Source organism: Rousettus aegyptiacus, unplaced genomic scaffold (assembly GCF_014176215.1).
Source record: "Rousettus aegyptiacus isolate mRouAeg1 unplaced genomic scaffold, mRouAeg1.p scaffold_m13_p_1, whole genome shotgun sequence".
Lineage (NCBI taxonomy): Eukaryota > Metazoa > Chordata > Mammalia > Chiroptera > Pteropodidae > Rousettus > Rousettus aegyptiacus.
This window is the reverse complement of record NW_023416284.1, coordinates 88,600,875-88,617,980: the sequence shown is the minus strand read 5'-3', so window position 1 is coordinate 88,617,980 and position 17,106 is coordinate 88,600,875. Positions and strand designations below refer to the sequence as shown.

The window sequence follows — 17,106 nt, the reverse complement described above, 5'->3', positions numbered from 1 at the left end:
CTGGACAATACTTAAAGAGGATCACTGCTTGCATACTGGCCTGGGGCTACATATAACCTGTCACAAGGGGAAGAAAAACAGATTACAAAATAGCATACATAATCCAATGCCATCTTTGTAAGCACTTTTGTGTGTGTAAAAATCAAGCAGTTCATATAATTCATTTTGATAGGAGCAAGCAAGGGAGAGCTGGGTAAATCAGGTCACCATTCTCTACAATGTTGTCAAAACTCTACCTGGGGTCCTAGGAACTCTACCTGGGCTCCTAGGAAAGAGATCCCTGGCATACGGCTATCCAGTCTGTGCTTGAAAACTTCCTGTGATGGAGAGTTTATGACTTCCCTCAGGCAGCATCATGGAGAGAAAGAACAGAGATCCAGGATCCAGGATCCCACAGGTTGCTTCCCATCAGCTAATTGTATGGCTTCTTTTCCTCACCATTATGGGTTCTGGCTTCTAAACTCAACCTGTCAGTGCCCATCTTAAATCGTGATCACAGTGATCTGACTTATGCGGGTTGTGGCTCATGCTTCCAAGCCTGAGATAATTTAAGCTCTTGGTTCTGGCTCCCAGTGAAACAGCTCACACCCGTTGGGTGATCTGCACACTTGATCAGCCTAATCCAACTATTCTTCACCTGGGTCCTAAAATGTGGGCTAGAGAAAAAGACACCTCTAGTTTAATTAACCTCTAACTGAAGTTTCTTATTTCCTCCAACTATGAATATAAGCAAAACCCTCAATAGTATTAGCACAGTGTGTAACACCATAGCTATTTTCATATTCCACTACAGTTGTAGAAATCTCAGAATACTGTTTATTGTTACACTATTTGGAAATGTCAGTAGTTATTATGCTAGATCTTGTTAATATATTAAAAAGCATGTTACTATATTCTAATTTTTTTTAACATTTTGGTAAACTTTAGATTGACTTCCTATATAATCTTTTATCTATCTTTATACACACACCATTTTAATGGGCTTTAAAACAAATTCTGAGAAGGAATCAGTAGACCTCTCCAGATTGCCAGAGGGGTCCATGGGTTAAGACCTCCAGACCTAATCCTCCTCCCTTCAGGCCTCCTGCAGAACTCGTGTTGGAGTTGACAAGGTTCATACATTCATGTGGGACCTGAGGTCCCACAGGCAAGGGCCTGGCTTATGGAGACCAGAATATTATGCTGTGCAAATACGTGGTAGGAAATGGAATGTGGAAGAAGAAAAAGAGAGGAAAATGGGACAGGGGAGGAGCAGAAGGCAGATTTTACTAAAACCCCAAGAAACCTATTCATAGTTGTGCAAAACTCAACCTTTATTATTACCTGCCTAGTGCAGGGGATTAAAATTACATTGAGCTAGATCCATATATTAGTGTAAAAATCTGTCTCTCTCCCCCGAAAAATGTACAAACCCAAGCAGTTATAGAAAAACCAATGTGGCAGCTACAATAGAAATGTCCAACCCCAGGGCCATAGGCCATTGTTCCCTCTTTCCCTCTAATCCCAATATTTATTCCACAGAAACATATAGGTTTAGAGAAGTTCTAGCTACAACATGGCAGGTAGAAGTTGGGAATGACTGGGGGTTGGGGGCAGGGATACCCCCCAGGTCCAGTGTTTCAGAGGAGCGGGAGAAGCCAAAGTTGAGGACAATTTCAGGGGTAGACATAGGGAAGATCTTTCTCCCTTTTTTGTCTTCCTCATTCCCCAAATTCTCAGCCAGTAGAGTCCAGTGTGTGCTGCAGAGAGGCTGTGGATGGCGGAGGCCACAGCCTTCCTTCCAGGTACCAGTGTTGTCCAGTGGGGCCCGGGTGATCCAGTGGGCTATGTCCAGTGTCTGCCCTGTATTTGCCCCACCCTCCTCCAAGGGGCAGCTAGAAGAGGTCCAAGAGGATCCCATCCACAGGGCCAGCTGGGTGGGCAGCGGGGGCTTCTAGAAGAGGAGCAGCATAAGAATATGTCTGGGGAGAGAATGTCATCAGCTCCCTGGCAGGCCCAGCCCACCTGTGATCACACTGCCCCTCTCTCAGAGGTGAAGGGCAGTTGGAAGGGAAAGTGGGAGTGCCATTAGCTCTTCTCGTTTTGTGCTCCTGGCTTCTCCTGAATCCTCCTTGAGGGAGGGGCAGCTGGGACTGGATTCACACTGTGTTGAGTGCATCTTCTGCCAAGAACCGATGCAGCTGGGAAAAAGGTGGTCGCTGCTCAGGCTCCCGGCTCCAGCACCGAAGCATCAACTCATACAGGCCCAGTGGGCAGGCATGTGGCCGGGACAGGTACACCTACATTATGCAGCAGTGTGGACAAAAGGCAGGGAACAAATGTTCTTTAGTCCCTCGGATGACAGGCTCTGGCCCTCCCAGTCCCCTCGCCCCATCTTCCCTCCCCTCTCCTCTGACCTGCCGACCCTGGTCCCGGAAGAACTCCCCTGCGTTCTCAATGACTTGTTCATCAGTGAGCTGCCCAAAGGGCTGGGCCCGGCAGAGCATCAGCACCTCCCATAGAGTCACCCCAAAGGCCCACACGTCACTCGCAGTTGTGAACTTCCCCTAGTTCATGGATAAGGCAACAAAGGCAGAGAAAGGCATCAGGCAACACAGACCCTCCTCCCTTCCCCAGGGAGGCCACGTCCACTCAGCACTTCCCCAGGCCTGACTCCCTCCCAACCCTGTGCGCTCCAGTCTCCTCAGCTGGCTCTTTATCCCAGTAATCCTGCCCTTCCCAGTAATTCTGCCTTCTTTCTCAGACTCTAGTCCTCTCTCACATGTCTTCCCTTTTCTAGCTTTCCTTTCCATCCTCCTGCCTGCCCCCCACTCCCCATTTTCTAGTCCTGACTAGCTCCCAACTCATCCCTTTCTACCACTGGCCTCGTCTCTCCCTTTGTCACTCTTGCTCTCTGCCACCCAGACTCCATCTCTTGGCTTCCGGACCCTTCCCTATCATGCCATATCTCCCTGCTTTCTCCAGTCCCTTGAGCCAGAGGGAATCTTATAGAGCATTAACCAAACCCTCACTTTACAGATGAGGAAGCTGCAGTCCAGGAAAGCAAGTGAATGAATGAAATAAGAGCTTCAATTGCAGCCAGTGCTCCCTTGCCCTGCCTGCCTCTCTCTAGCCTCTCACCATAAGGATGCACTCCCAGGCCATCCACCGGATGGGCAACACTGCCCGGCCCTGCACACGGTAATAGTCCCCGGCGTAGAGGTTCCGGCTCATGCCAAAGTCGGCAATTTTGATAGTGAAATTTTCCCCAACCAGACAGTTTCTTGTGGCCAGGTCCCGATGCACAAAGTTGAGTGTAGCCAGATAGCGCATCCCTGAGGCAATCTGGGCTGCCACGTGCAACAGCATTGGGTAGCTAAGTAAGGGAGCCAAAGAAAAAAGGTCACTGGGGCAGCCCTGGGCTCATCCCCACCTCATAGATTCCCAACTCCTGGTGCAAAGATGGAAGGCCCAGGTGGAGGCCAGCAAGCAGTTGCCCACTCAACCGTTCTTTGGCTCATCAAGCCCCAGGGAGCTAAGACTTTTATTACGCTCCCTGATCCAGACTTGGGCAGTAAGGGTGACAGAAGGCATGGAGAAATTCCTGACAGGGTCCAAGTCCCTTTGGCACCCTCACTGTGCATGGATAAACATGTTCCTCATCCCAAGACCCCTCCTGGAACCTGTTCCTGCCTCTTCACCCATGCTCCCCTCTGTGCCACCAGGCTGGAGAAGGGGAGAGAAGGAGACCCTCTTGGGAGCTCTCATGTAAGGGCCAGCCTGGGTAAGTAGGTACCTGATAGTGGGTCCTTGGGCAGCCTCCTCATCCCCAGGGGCCCCCTCAACCGCCTTGTCCTCTAGCTGATGGGCACTGAGGAATTGGTTAAGGTCACCATTCTCCATGTAATCGGTAATCATGCAGAGGGGGTCGTCTTGCACACACACGCCCAGGAGCCGGATGATGTTTGGGTCCTTTAGCCTTGACATGATCTTGACCTCCTTCAGGAAATCATTCCTGGAAAGGCAGGGAGAAGGCAGCGGGGACACTGAGGGGCTGACCTATACCTTCCCCCCCACTCACACAAACCAGCACCCCACCCTGGCATATGCACTGACTCACTGGTGATGTGGGAGCCTGAGTAGTAAGCCTCCCTCCCCAGACACCCCTCTGTTGTCTCTATCACATTTCTCTCTAGATCGCTCTCTGCTCTTCATGGCTTTCCCTTCCTTCTTCCAGATGCTGTCCCTGGTCCTCACCTGGCATTCTTGGTGGCATCTGGCCGTAGGATCTTGACAGCTACCAGCAAGGGGTGCCCCTTGCGCACGTTAAGGGGAAAATCGAGACTGACCAGATCTTGAGGGCTCTCTACCTCACACAGGTGCACCTGGAGAAAGAAGGTCATTTGCTAGATAGTCGGTCACACAGTTCACCAAGGTCAATTAGGATAATATTGTCACAGATGACAAGTTCCTGACCAAAGGGGAAATCTGGGTATGGAGTCAGAGCCCCAGATAGAGTCAGACACTACTGATGGCTGGCAGGGGTCCTCCTTACCTCCCCAAATTGGCCCTCACCAAGCTTCTCCTTAAAGCGGAGCCGTGACCGAGGGAAATCCACTCTGGGGGGCCCATCCCCGGCCGCCCCTGGGGGCAGCGCAGGCACAGCATAAGTGTTGCCCCCGGTGACGCCCTGCAGAGTGACAATGTCAGCCTCGGCATAATGAGGGACGCTGTTCTGGGGAGGTGGGGGCAGAAGCGGGGCACCTGGCTTCTCAGGCTCCATATAGTCCCCACTGCAGGCTGGAGGGGTGAGGGAAAGAAGACAGGAAGAGATATCAGGAGCAACCCGAGAGCCATAGGTCTCCAACAATCTAGCCTCCCAGAGGTGCCCTGTCTCCCACTTGGGTGAGAGACTGGGTCTACTCTCCATCATCTTCCTGGTATTTCACCCACCAAACTCAAACCAGAGAATATGCTGGCATGGGATGAGATTTAGCGGTTTCAGAGTTTTCAAGGTACTGGAGATGGCTGAACAAAGAATATAATATCTTATTCTCTAGGGATCCCAGCATAGCCCAGGAAACCATTAGGTAAAGTCTTATCTGGAAGAGAATTCCTATACTCACCATCAGAAGAAGGATGGTGCCAGCCATCCCATCGCCCTCTACTTTCCAAACCTTTGTCCCACTCACTGCCAGCCCCTCCTTTTCACATAGCTGTTCTCCTCCTTTTCTACCACCCCCCCCCCCACCACTTAAAGCCTTGGCTCTTCCTCCCTTCCATAGTTACCCAAACCCTCCGTGACCCAATACACCAAGTTCGAAGACAAGCAGAGACAAGGGCACACAGAGAGAGGAGAGGGGAACAGTTCTTCATGGTTCTTACAACAAGGGGTCTACAGACAGAGAAGAGGAGGCAGAGCTGTCCCCTCTTAGCCCTGGAGAAGGGCTGACAATGAGAAGGCAACACAAGGAGAGGAAGAGCAGACAGAAAGGGCAGGGGCGTGAGCCTTCACCTCTGGGACTGCAGAGAAGACACATGGGGGGAGAGGGCAAGCACCCAGGGTGAAAGACCCTCCTCCTTGCAGCTCTAGAGGGAGGGGAGAACAAAGGAGGAGTTACAAGAGAACCTGGGGCTACCACTGAAACCTCCTCTCTGGCTCTGGAGAGCTGAAGAGATGAGATGGAAGAGGAAAAGAGGGACAGAGCTGAGAACCAGTGAGCTTTCTACTCCTCAGCTCAACGGGAGGCCTTAAAAAGGAGCAAGTAGCAGCAGAGGAGAACTAAAGGCACAAGAGCATCCTCCACGGAAACTCAGGAGAGCAGAAGAGGCCACAGTGAGAAGAGGAGGGAGTGCAAGGTATGAGGACTTTTCCCTGCCCCAGTAGAGGTACGGGGAGCCTGGCATAGCCCAGGGGCAGAGGGGCTTACCCTGGGTGTTTGTAGGTTTGGCCCAGGCGGGTGTGGGGGGGCCCGGGCCTCGAGGGGGGCGGGCGTAAGTGGCCAGAAGGAGGCGGTAGGCTGGATTGGAGAGCAGCAACGCTGTCGGGAGAAGGAGGTGGGGAGACACGGGGCAGGGATGAGACTCAGGCTAGACAGACAAGGAGACCTGGAATAGGGCAAGACCAGGGCTGATGGAACAAATATATTAAAAGACAGGATAAAACAAGGATCTGGAGAGCGATGGATGGATGGATGGATGGATGGATGGATGGATGGGTGGATGGATGGACGGACGGACAGATAGATGATAAATGATAGACAGAGGGAGGGAAGGAGGGATAGAGGGATGGTGGGACGGATGGTGGAGGAAGGAAGGAAGAGAGGGAGGGAGGCAGGAAAGGAGGGACATAGGGAGTCTAGGAGAAAGGAAAGGGGCCAGGAAGACACAATGAGGGCACAACAGAGAAGATAGGACACAGAGACAGTATGAGACCCTGGGGATTATGGGTAACACATGGGAAATTCTTGAGGGACATTATACAGTAGGGAAATTGAATGATATAGTGGGTGGTGACCAGGGGCACAGAAATAAGAAAATGAGTTGAAACTGGGGAAGATAAAAAAAGAAGGGAATGGGAAAAGAGTGGGAAAGAAACACAATAAGAAAATAGGCAGAGAGAACAGAGGCAGAACTGGAACAAGGAAGGTCTTACCAGAGCCATTGGGCACACTGGGAGCAGAGTGGGGTGGATTCCCACGAGGCCGGGGCTCCTGGTAAGGAGGTGGCTCTCGAGGGCCTGGGCGGTTGTTGATAAGAATGGTGTCTCCAGGAACAGAGAGATGAACTGTCAGCTCCTCTTCTAATACCCGACGCTCGGCCTTGTCATGGGGAAAGGAAATGTGAATTGTGCTACTGCTTATCGCCCACATCTCAGGTCTTTGTTAAATGTTATACATACATTCTTTCCTTAAGGCTTCTCAGCAGTCTAAAGCTGTATCTACTATTCATTTCATAGGTAAAGAAACAGGCTCAAAAGCATTTAAGTGAGTTCTATGATATTCCACGGTGGGATCCCACCCAAATCTGACCATAATTATCAATTTTAATGCATATCACCACCATGGGACTCTCACCCAAAAGACATGTTTGGGGTGTGCCAGACTCCGTCTGGTTGCTCCTCCAGCTCCACTCTCCACCTTTTCCCACCCGGCTTGACCAGTGTGGACTGCACAGACAGGCTGGGTATAAGTTGGCCAGAGAGGAGACCCAGCAGTTTAGAGAGCCAGTGGAAAGTGAGGTTGGGGTGATTATTCTCCCAGGCCTTCCCTGAGGGGTAGACTCAGGCAAGCTGCATTCCTGAACCAAAGTCCACTGCCCCCTCAAGGGGCCCTCTCTACAGACTCACTCCCCTAGGTTCTGCAAAGTACCACCTCCTCTCACCAATAATGACCATTCTATGGTGACTAGCCATAGGGAACCACACTACTCTACTTAATGCCCATGCGCCCCGCCCACACTTTTGTAAGTAGTCTCTTTATTCAGCCCTCCTCCGGTTATTCTAATTAGATGCTGTTTTGGGTCCCTAATGGACCCATGTGGCTTCCTCACCTGGCCACCGCACCCACCCACCTTGCTGAGGAGCCTGCGCCAGTGCAGCCGCCAGAGCATTAGGGCGATGATGAGCAGCAGCAGGAGGATGATGGCCACCAGGCAGCCAATGAGGATGGCAGTCGGGCTCCCCTCGGCCTTAGCTATAGGCTGCTGGCCCCTGGGCTCCAGCTCTGGCAGAGGCAAGAGGGTCAGAATGGCAGGCAGCTTCCCACCCAAGCTGTGGGGTGCCCAGGGAGGACCAAGCGGCACAGGACCCATACCAGGAGGAGGCCCCAGGGCTGCTCACCCAAGCTGCTGAAGTTGGTGGGAGGTGGGCCAGGTGGCCACCAGGGAGCTGGTGGGAAGGTGCCCCCCAGAGCCAGAGAGGAGTCATTCACAACATCTGGGGAGAAGGAAGAAAGGGAGTCAAAATAGGGAGTTGAGCCACAGGGAGGTATACTTGCAGGAGATTTAGGGAACTCAGTCATCATCACTGGGTGAGGACTTGTCCCAACCAATCAGAATGGGTGGTAAGAATAGGGTTCTAGGGGTTTGGAGGTAACTGGCTGTGGCGGATGTTAACCCTTTAGTTGCTGGATTGTGGGGAGATACAGGGCCCAGGGTGGAGATCCCAGTATCGGGAGGCAATTTCCCAAACAGCACAGAGTATTTTATTACATTAACAGCCAGCACTGTCATACTGGTTCAACATCAGTGCTGAATGAGAGACTCACAAAGAAAAGACAGAAAAAGGCGGAGGAAAAGGGGGAGAGAGAGGTTCAAATTAGTTGAGCCTCTCCTGGTTGGGAAGTCTCATGGGTGATGGGTAGATGTGGTGCCAGAGGTGGAGATCTTAGAGCTCTGAGGGGTTGGCAGTCCCAGAGGTTGGGAACTGGGCCTACATCAGGGGCTTACCGGAGATGAAGGAGATCTCACTGAAGAGTAACCAAGGGCCAGCAAAGAGAAAGCGGCACTGCAGAAAGCGGGCCACGCGGCCGCCCAGGGGCACTGACACAGCCCGGGCTCTGGGGTCCCCTAGGCTGCCCCCTAGGGCATGGCGCACAGGCTCTCCCTCCCAGGCCATGGCTGGGCCCCACTTGAAGCGACACTCCACGCCGCCAGGCAGGCGGGCTCCCAGGGTGTGCATGTTGTTACAGTGGACCTAGAGTGAAAGGAGGAGGAACGTAGGGCCAAGGCCAGGAGAACCTGGGGAAGCACCCCAAGGGCACCCACCCTGGTCTCAGAGCCCTCCCTGGGAGCTGGACACACTTACCTGCATAGCCTGAAAGGCCCTCAGCCGGTCAAACTCAAACTCCATCTCCACATAGCCACTGGGAAAACTGTGGTTGCTCCATCCCACATAGTCATAGCCCGGCCAGACCCGCAGTTCCTGGCTCTTCCTAAAGTCATCCAGCCCCACCACACCATCTGCCAGCTGGCCCAGACCTCCATACTGCAGCCTGGAGAGGAGGGGACCAAGGAAGAGGAGGTTGGAAGAGAAGAAAGTGTCATCTATCCAGGTGCTCTGCAACCCCACCCAAGTAGTGGCCTGGACTGCCTGGCCCAGCCCCTCACCCCAACCTCACACAGCTCTCAATTCTCACCCCTAGAACTATAACAGGTAGTTTGAGTCCTATGCCACACAAAGCACACATCATTCGCCCTATTATATGTGTGTTTATTATGTCAATTTCCAACAGACGGTTACCAAAGGGGTTCCTTTTCTAATTTGCACAAAGTGTCACATGAGCTAGTTGTGGTCGCCTTGCTACCCCTTCAATCCTAGTCCTGTCCCTTGAGACCCCACTTAACCCATCTCCCTCCCATTCTTCCATCTCACTGCCCAGACTACTTACCAACCCCCCATCCCACCCTCTTGATCCTCCCTCCCATCCCAGGCTCTGTGTCCTACAGGGCCTGCTCCATTCACCCGCCAACAGTGTGTGTGGTGTGTCCATCGTAAGTGGAGTCATTGAGGTGCACGGCTTCAGCTAGGTACATCGTCTGCCCCACGGGGGCCGTGTAAGACAGGAGTCCATCTAGGACAGGGTGGAAGGAGGGGTGTAAGAGGCACAGAGCCTCTGACCCCCACCCTTGCAACAGTCTACTTTCTCATAACCCCTCCACAGGCCTATTGGCATGGAGAAAGCAATATTGGCTATTCCTCTCCTCACTCTGAGGGACAGCTTTCCAGTGGGAGATAGGATCCTGGACGCCCCTCTCCCCAGGCCCCTCCAGTACCTGGACAGGAAATGAATTCTCAGGGGGATAAGCCCTTGAACAACTCACCCTTCCAGAGGCAACCATAGAGCTCTACTCGCAGACAGACGCTCATGACCCGGTCAGCCCGGGGGTAGAAGCGAACCAGTCGTGCCACCATGGGGGGCCCAAGATCCTTCAGCACCACTCCCCCAGGGTCCTCATTACCTAAGATTACCTGTGGACCAGGAAACAGGGTGGATGGGCAAGCAAAGCTCCAGGCCACATCTAAGTTCCCTGTCACCAGCTGCTCCCTGGCCTAGCCCACAATGGCCACACAAAGACCTCTGAAGGATGATACTGAGTATGTGGGCTGTGGGGCTGCGGCAGAGATCTCTGACACCTCTCTCAGTGTCAGCTCTCCCACTCTTTGCCTGGCTCCATCCATTTGTCTCAAAGACACTCATCCTGTTGCACTAGATTCCACCCAGTCCGCACGGCTTTGCGCCCCTCTGCTTCAGCTTTCCCCCATCCCCTCTGTTCACTCCACGGGCATGGGCCCAGCGCTTGCTCTGCAGCAGCCAGGCACATTCTCAGTGGTGAGCACCAGCCCCTCCCCTATAAGACTGAGCAGAGGTGGAGTTGGTGGGAAGTGGTCCGATTCAGGAAACATTATGGAGGAAGAACAGATTGGCTTTGCTGACACTTTGGAAGTCAGAGGTGAGAGAAGAAGAGGTATCAGGGATATCATCTTAGCTCATGGCCTGAACAAATGGGCACGTGGCATTACCATTTCCTGAGCTGGAGAACACAGAGGGGTGGAACAGACTTGAGGTGGGAATGGGGCTCCAGTTCAGCTTGGGAAGTTGATGGTAAGTTCCAGACACCTATTAGATATTTAGATGGAAAGGCCCCAGACGGTGGTCTGGTTTGCAACACTAGATGGAGCTCAGGGGGAAAGGCTTGTGCTGGAGAGGGTAGGAATTGGAGAATCATCAGTGAATAGGTGGCATTTAAAGTATAGCCAGAGAAAAGAGGAGAGCCACCCTTCCCGGGTGCTGTTCCTACTAGCCTCACCTCCTGACCCCAGCGGTCCCTCCAGTCCATCCAGCGGTGGCCATCCCGGGAATAACGCAGCCGGTAGCTGGGGGAGAACTCCTTGCCCAGGCCCCCAGCGTGCCGCCCCTGGGTGCCCACCAGAGCTACCAGGTGCAGCCGCCTCAGGTCCACCTGCAGGTACTCCTCCTCCTTGGGAAAGACTGGCCCTGCAGGGCACCATGCCCCATCTCCGTCGCTGCTCTCCAGCCTGGGTGGGGGGTGAGGCAGGAGACCACAGAGAACATCTGGCCCTATGTCTGCCTCTGGCTCTAGTATTTAAAGCCCCACCCCCCCAGGACTGTGTGGTTTCCTTGGCATTGGCCCTTTCTTTCTTAAGCCTCTTGACTTGGGTGAGGGGTTGTAAGGGCAAATAGAAGCCCCAGGAGTTCCCTCCAGGCCAGCCCCAGCGTGCCAGGTACCTGCTGTGGCGAGCAGCGGTGGAGTCTGACCAGGAGCTGGAGGCAGAGATGTCCCCGTCCGGGATGGTCCGGTCCTGCATGCCCAGGGCATAGCGGCACTTGGCTAGGTGATTATAGGCACACAGTAGGTCAAGGCTCCTGACTCTCTGTCCCCCAAACCCTATCCCTCAGGGACCCAGGAGCCAGTCTCCTCACCAGGATCAAAATGTCCCTTCATATCAGCATCTCCAGTTGCCACCAAGAAAAGCAGCAGTAGCAGAGATGAGAGGGCCTCTGGTCTCATAGCTCCTGATCGCTTGGGCCTAAGGGAGTTGGGGCAGCATCTCTGGAGGGGACAAATAGGGAGTAAGTTAAAGGGCAACCAGAGAGATTGAGTAACAGCCAGCAACAAAAGACAGACAAAATGAGCTGCTTTGGGCATAATAGTGGTTAAATGACAACAGGCGTTGTTTGACAGCCATCAGCTATATTTTTAGAATACTTCCCATGTGACATGGGCTAAACTCTGGTTCCCTGCCACCTAGAAGCCCCAAAATCTAAGATAAGTTGAGGGGGGGACCCCGGCACTTCCAATCCCACAGTCCTCTGTAGCCTGGCTAGGCCCAGTGTGGTCCCTGCACTAAGCCACCTCAATGACAGCTGGGAGCTTGGGAAAAATGCAGGATCTTGGGCCCCATCCTAGACCTCCTTTAGCGTCTGCACTTTAACACAATGTACCTGGAATCTGTGCCCATGAAAGTTTGAGAACCCCTGCTCGTCATCACTGGGACCCAGGCAACTTGCCCCACCTAAAACCATTACAGCTGGTACCTCTTTATGAATCTGGGTTCTACGCTCTCCAGCCACAGTGCAGGAAAAGCTGTTCTGACCTGTCCTCTTCCCAGGTCTGCACTGGGTTCTCCAGGCCCTGCCCTCATACTCCAGCTCTTCCCTTCCTAAGACCAGACCACCTGCCCCACTGGTTCCCACTTTCTAAAGGGGGTTGCCTCCAAAGGATCCCAGGGCTGAGGAAAAAACTGAGTTGCCTTGGAGATGAGGGTGGGTCTAAAGACAGGGAAGCCAGGTCACCCCAGGAGGTAAGAGGAGTGGGGGATACTCCCCCATCCCTTTGTCTTCCTCCAGCTGCTCCCACAATGCTCTAGGGCAGGAATGTAAGAGGCAGCTGAGACCCCACAGCTCTGAAGTAGCAGCTGAGGGTGCTGTCTGAATTGCAGGGGGCACCCTGGTATTGAAGGAGAGCTAGAACCAGAGGCATCGTGCCTGGTCCCTTGGGGGTCCAGGAGCCACACACTGGGGCCTGGAATTCCTGGGTGCTGCTCTCCACCCCCACTACTGTTGGGAACAGCGGGGCCCTTGTTCCCCTGAGTAACCTTCATGCCTATCCCAGATGAGTCATCGGAGCTAGACAGACCAAGAGGAACCCAGGCAGAGATACAAAGACAGGCAGAGGAGAAGAGGCAGGGGGAGGCAGAGGGAAGCAGGGGGAAGCAGGATGAGAAATACAAAGCAGGTAAATAGAGCAGGCTTGGAAGTGTTCAGAGCACCGCAGAGAAAAGCACAGCCGCCTGGGGCAATCCTCTGACACCCCTATCACCCCATTCTCTCCACAGGGTTAGACTCCAGGAGCACGGGCCCAGAAGATCTACCCTAACCCCACCCCGACCCATTACAACCAATTACAAATGGGGCAGGACACCAAGGCAGGTCCTTCACCTTCCTCTCCCAACTCCCACCCCAGACAACACCCACATAGCTCTGTGTACACACACACACACACACACACACGTGATCAAACACGCAAACTTTCAGACCCCACTGTAAACATGGGCTACTTGCAACACGCAGACAACCCGTCACAGACTTTCAGTAACAGACACTCACATGTAACAGACTTACAACATAAGACACCCAGCCAGGGCACACACAGATGCTCACACACATATCAACCTTCTTTAAAGTCTAAGCCCATCACTTAGTGAAGAGCCATCTTCAGACACCTGTGAACATGAAATGGCAGATACCACATGCTCCTGTCAACTGAGGGTGGTGTGAGACATACTCTGGCCTTATAGGGCAGGATCCCAAGAGAACTGGAGGGCACCACCTAATACACATGGTTACCACACCAGAGAGAAGTCAAGGAGGTGGAGAACTTAAACAGCTGGAGTAGCAATAACGAAGAACCATTTTCCCTTACATTCTGTTTTCACCTGTCTCCACTGTACTACTCAACTCTGGACACAACTATGTGCCCTCAGCAATAGCGAGCCTGAGCACCAGACTCTGAGGATGGAGGTGCTGGAAAGGAATGTCCAGCCATCAGGGGACCTGTGGAGTGAAGGCTAGCGGGGGAGGGGGGGAGTTGGAGTGGGGGAAGGGACACTGAGGATACTCATTATCTCATGGCAGAACTGACCATCCAGTGCGGATCCACTGACAAGTTAGCATTCCAGTCCTTCTCTGTGGGGCTGTGGCCAGATTACCCAACTGGGAGCTGGCTGGGTAGAGGCACTGGCCAGGTGGGAGGGCGGGCCCACTTCTCTAGGGGCCGAAAAGATGATCCAGTGGGGCCATATAAGCACCTGTCTTCCATACTGAGTAAGGGAGGTCCTTCCTCAATGCTGGAACACACTTGCCTGAAGTCAAGGGGTTCCCGCATTTGCAGGCAGTAAGCCAGAGCACCGGGGAGGCGGGCAGGGACAGACTTCGAGAGGCTGGACAACCAAGAGCAGCCCGGAACGTCCTGCCTCCCCAGCCAGATCCCCATCCTTCGGCTGCCGCACTAGCCCATTGGCCCCGAAGGGTCCTCCGCCGCTCTCCCTACCTCTCATCGCTCTTCCTGCAGACCCACGCATTCGGCCTCGGAGTGGGGCCTCGGCGGCGGCAACGGGGCAAAGGGAGGGGAGGTGGCGGGAGCCAGGAGCGCGAGCGGAGGCGCCGGCGAGGCTCGGGTGTCGGCGGCGGCTCCTAGAGCAGCTGTCGGGGGCCTGTTCCGGGGAGAGGAGGCAGGGCTGGGCGGCTTGGGCCCAGGCACCGCCTCCCTCGCCTGGCCCCCTCCCTCCTCCCTGCTCGCGGCGCTCGGGCCGCGGCCCTCCCCGGCGCTGTGGCCTCACAGCCCCGCCGCTCCCACGCCCGACACCACCCACCCGCCCAGCGCTCTGAGGCGCTCCGCTCTGCCCCGCCCACCCGCATTCCCCGACCCGGCCTCCCGGGTAACCTCCCCCCCCACCGCCATTACCTCCCGCCCTCGGCTAGGCGTCCCCACAGTCCTCCCCAACCCCTCGCCCCGAGGTTCCCCACGAGAGAGAACAGTGAAGCTGAGGTCCCCTCCGGCTTGAGCCCTGCTTAGGGCCTCCCACACACCCAGGCCCCTCTTGAGGGGATGGCACACTCCTTACTCCCCCTTTCCTGGGCTCAGTTCCTGGAGAGGGAGGTGAAGGGGAGCAGCCCCAGGACACAGAGGAGGAGCAGGTTCCCACAGGCCCGGGCAGCAGAGCAGCAGGAGTTTGGATGGGGGAAGGGAGCAGGGCTCACCTGTCCAACCAACTGTCCTGCCTGCCCCCCCAGACCCACTCTGCACACCACCAATCTTTGCTTCTCTCTGGAACCCTCTGGGCCTCCCGTGCTTTATACCCCAACCTCCATTGCCCCAGAGCCTGATAGCCAGCCCCTCCCTCCTAGCCTTATCCTCTCTCTACTTCCACCTTCCAGTTTTTTCCCCCAACTCCTATTGGATCCAGACTCCCAGGCCCTAGTGCCCCTCAGGCCCAGTCAGCTCTGGCCCTGGTGGGACTGGAGGGTCTGACCACTGGTAAGGATAAACCAGGACAAGGTGAGTGGTGGGGAGGAGGAGGGGGATGAAGGCGAAGAGAAAATCAGACACAAGGAAAGAAACTGCGTAAACAAATCTAATAAGAGAGAGCAAGCTGCTGGGTGAGGTAGGCAGGACAGAAAAGCTGTGCTGGGAGGTGCTCACCCCACTCAGCCCTAGGGGCGCCCCACCTCTCCATACCCCAAACTTGTCAACCCGCTACGCGTCACCGCCACAGTAAGATCTCCATTGCAGAACTCCACTCCATTGCACCTCACGGCATATGTAAACTCACCCTAAGTGCAGTCCCAAGAAAGAAACACAAAGTCCCAACCAAACAAGCCCACAAAAGCACTACCAGGAAGAGGCTGGCCCTTGGGAGAGCCGAGGCACAGATGGGCACGAGCTCCAATCCCTGGGACGACACACACATCGAAGGGCCCCCCAACTGCTAAGAGACTCACTAACAGACAGACCAGGGTCACTCTGCCTCTTTCTATCGTCCCCTCCTGCCAAACCCTAAGGCTTTCCGGGAGCACCTACCCCTCCGGAGACTGAGACTGTCGCTGGGGAGTCTGGGGCAGGAAAGGCTGGGCGGAAGGTGGAGTCATACCAGGGGGTGGGGCCAGGGTATCCCTAGCAATCTCACCTGGGCAGCTCTCACACCCTGGTGGGACATTCCACTCCCCAGGCCCAAACTGACCCTGGCAAGATGGCATGGTGGTGCCAAGGAGCACTCCACCTCAGAGAATAGAGTTAACCATAAAATCCTAAAACTGTTGCCCCCTCACCTTCCCGAGGAGAAATTCCTAAACTGTGATGCCCACCTCGCCCTAGCCCAGGGCTGGAGGAGTGGCAAGGATGTAGGGCTGGGGCCCTGGCTGAGTCGAGTGACAGCAGAAAGAGGGCTGGAGCCGGCTGGAATGCCAGACGGAGCCGAGATTCCCAGGGGCCAGCGAGGGAAATCTCAGACATCCCGGGGCCCCAGAACAGTGCCAAGTCCAAGTGTCCACCCACCTATCCCCACATTGCCTGCATCACTCCCAACTCCAGAGGCCTTTCGGCCTCCTGAGATCCTAAAGAACTCTTCCCTTCCCCCATTAATGCCCTCGTATCCAGGCTCCCCTCCCCCTGAAGCCAATAGCCTCCTGCTGCCCAGAAAAGAGAGGGAAAACAGCTGGGGGAAAAAAACATGTGAGGAGAAGCACATAGAAGAGAGTTGCTTCCAGCCTGCAGACTACCAGGCCAGGGCAGGGAGGCCCTTTAGGACCAGTAAGAGAAAGGATGACCAGATGCCCATCCCCCACCAATACTAGCTGCAATCCCCTTCCTGGGAGGCGCAGCTGCCTCTAGGGCAAGCAGGCTGGGTCAGCAGCTGGAGAGAGTGAGAACTGACTGGTGGTGGGCAGGATGATGGGGTAGACAAGGCCCTGGGCATGAGTCCAGTGGATACAAATGTGAAACTGAGGCTTGGGAGTGGAAGGAGGAAGAAGATAATGTAACATGGAGAGGGGAGAAAGATGCCACCTAGTTCAGCTGTGCATAGCCTGGGGCATGGAGAAAGATAGGACAATGGTGATAAAACTCAGAGAGTCAGGAGATACATTAGGCCAAGGATGAGGGGAGCTGGGGGTCAGAGAGAGGAGAGGGGAATGGAGACAGAGGGCAAACCACATGCACCAAAAGGTGGGAGGGCTAAGGTCTGGGGAGAAAAGTGCTAGATCAAGCCAGTGAACTGAGTGGAGACAGGGGAAAGGGTGGGGACACTTGGAGAGGAGGACAGGAAAGTGAGGATCCCTGAGCAGTGAGCAGGCAGACCAAGAGTACAAGAAACAAGGACAAAAGAAAGAAGAAAGGGTTGGAATGAAACCGAAAGATGGAACAGGAGGGAGACTTGAGCACGTGGGTAGATGAGAAGAGTAAGAGGCTAAGAAAGGACAAGGGCAACTGTAGGGCAGACCAGGGAAGACAGAGGTGAAAGATGGACTCAAACCTGTTTCTGGGCATCAGGGCACAGAGGCCACAGACCTCCCCTCAGAGACATCCTAGCCCCATGGTCCAAAATTC

General features: G+C 54.5%; 1 protein-coding gene across 3 annotated transcripts; it reads right to left on the bottom strand.

The window, feature by feature from the left end:
- Window positions 1-1,295: 1,295 nt before the first annotated feature.
- DDR1 (discoidin domain receptor tyrosine kinase 1) lies at window positions 1,296-15,607 on the bottom strand. Of its 3 annotated transcripts, XM_016120737.2 has the most exons (19): window positions 15,583-15,607; window positions 14,053-14,215; window positions 11,424-11,553; window positions 11,229-11,331; window positions 10,789-11,017; window positions 9,802-9,949; window positions 9,443-9,551; window positions 8,786-8,972; window positions 8,428-8,674; window positions 7,820-7,915; window positions 7,552-7,703; window positions 6,635-6,800; window positions 5,910-6,020; window positions 4,535-4,779; window positions 4,237-4,364; window positions 3,776-3,994; window positions 3,121-3,355; window positions 2,397-2,546; window positions 1,296-2,279 (listed from the first exon to the last, which is right to left on the bottom strand). In XM_016120737.2, the coding sequence occupies exons 3-19, from the start codon at window positions 11,509-11,511 to the stop codon at window positions 2,139-2,141; spliced, it is 2,754 nt and encodes a 917-aa protein (XP_015976223.1). In that variant the 5' UTR covers window positions 11,512-11,553; window positions 14,053-14,215; window positions 15,583-15,607; the 3' UTR covers window positions 1,296-2,138. The 3 variants fall into 3 exon arrangements, with proteins under 3 accessions (XP_015976223.1, XP_015976224.1, XP_036093937.1); XM_016120738.2 differs by lacking the exon at window positions 15,583-15,607 and having other exon boundaries at window positions 14,053-14,267; XM_036238044.1 differs by lacking the exons at window positions 5,910-6,020; window positions 15,583-15,607.
- Between the last annotated feature and the right edge of the window lie 1,499 nt (window positions 15,608-17,106).

Bases quoted from the DNA above. Each gene is read 5' to 3' on its own strand.
- DDR1 (XM_016120737.2), bottom strand. From the start codon at position 11,511: ATGAGACCAGAGGCCCTCTCATCTCTGCTACTGCTGCTTTTCTTGGTG. The intron at 3,995-4,236 runs GTGAGGACCAGG...CTGCCTTTCCAG, and splicing joins GATGCCACCAAGAATGCCAG to GAATGATTTCCTGAAGGAGG. The intron at 3,356-3,775 runs GTACCTACTTAC...TCCCTTACTTAG, and splicing joins GCCCAAGGACCCACTATCAG to CTACCCAATGCTGTTGCACG.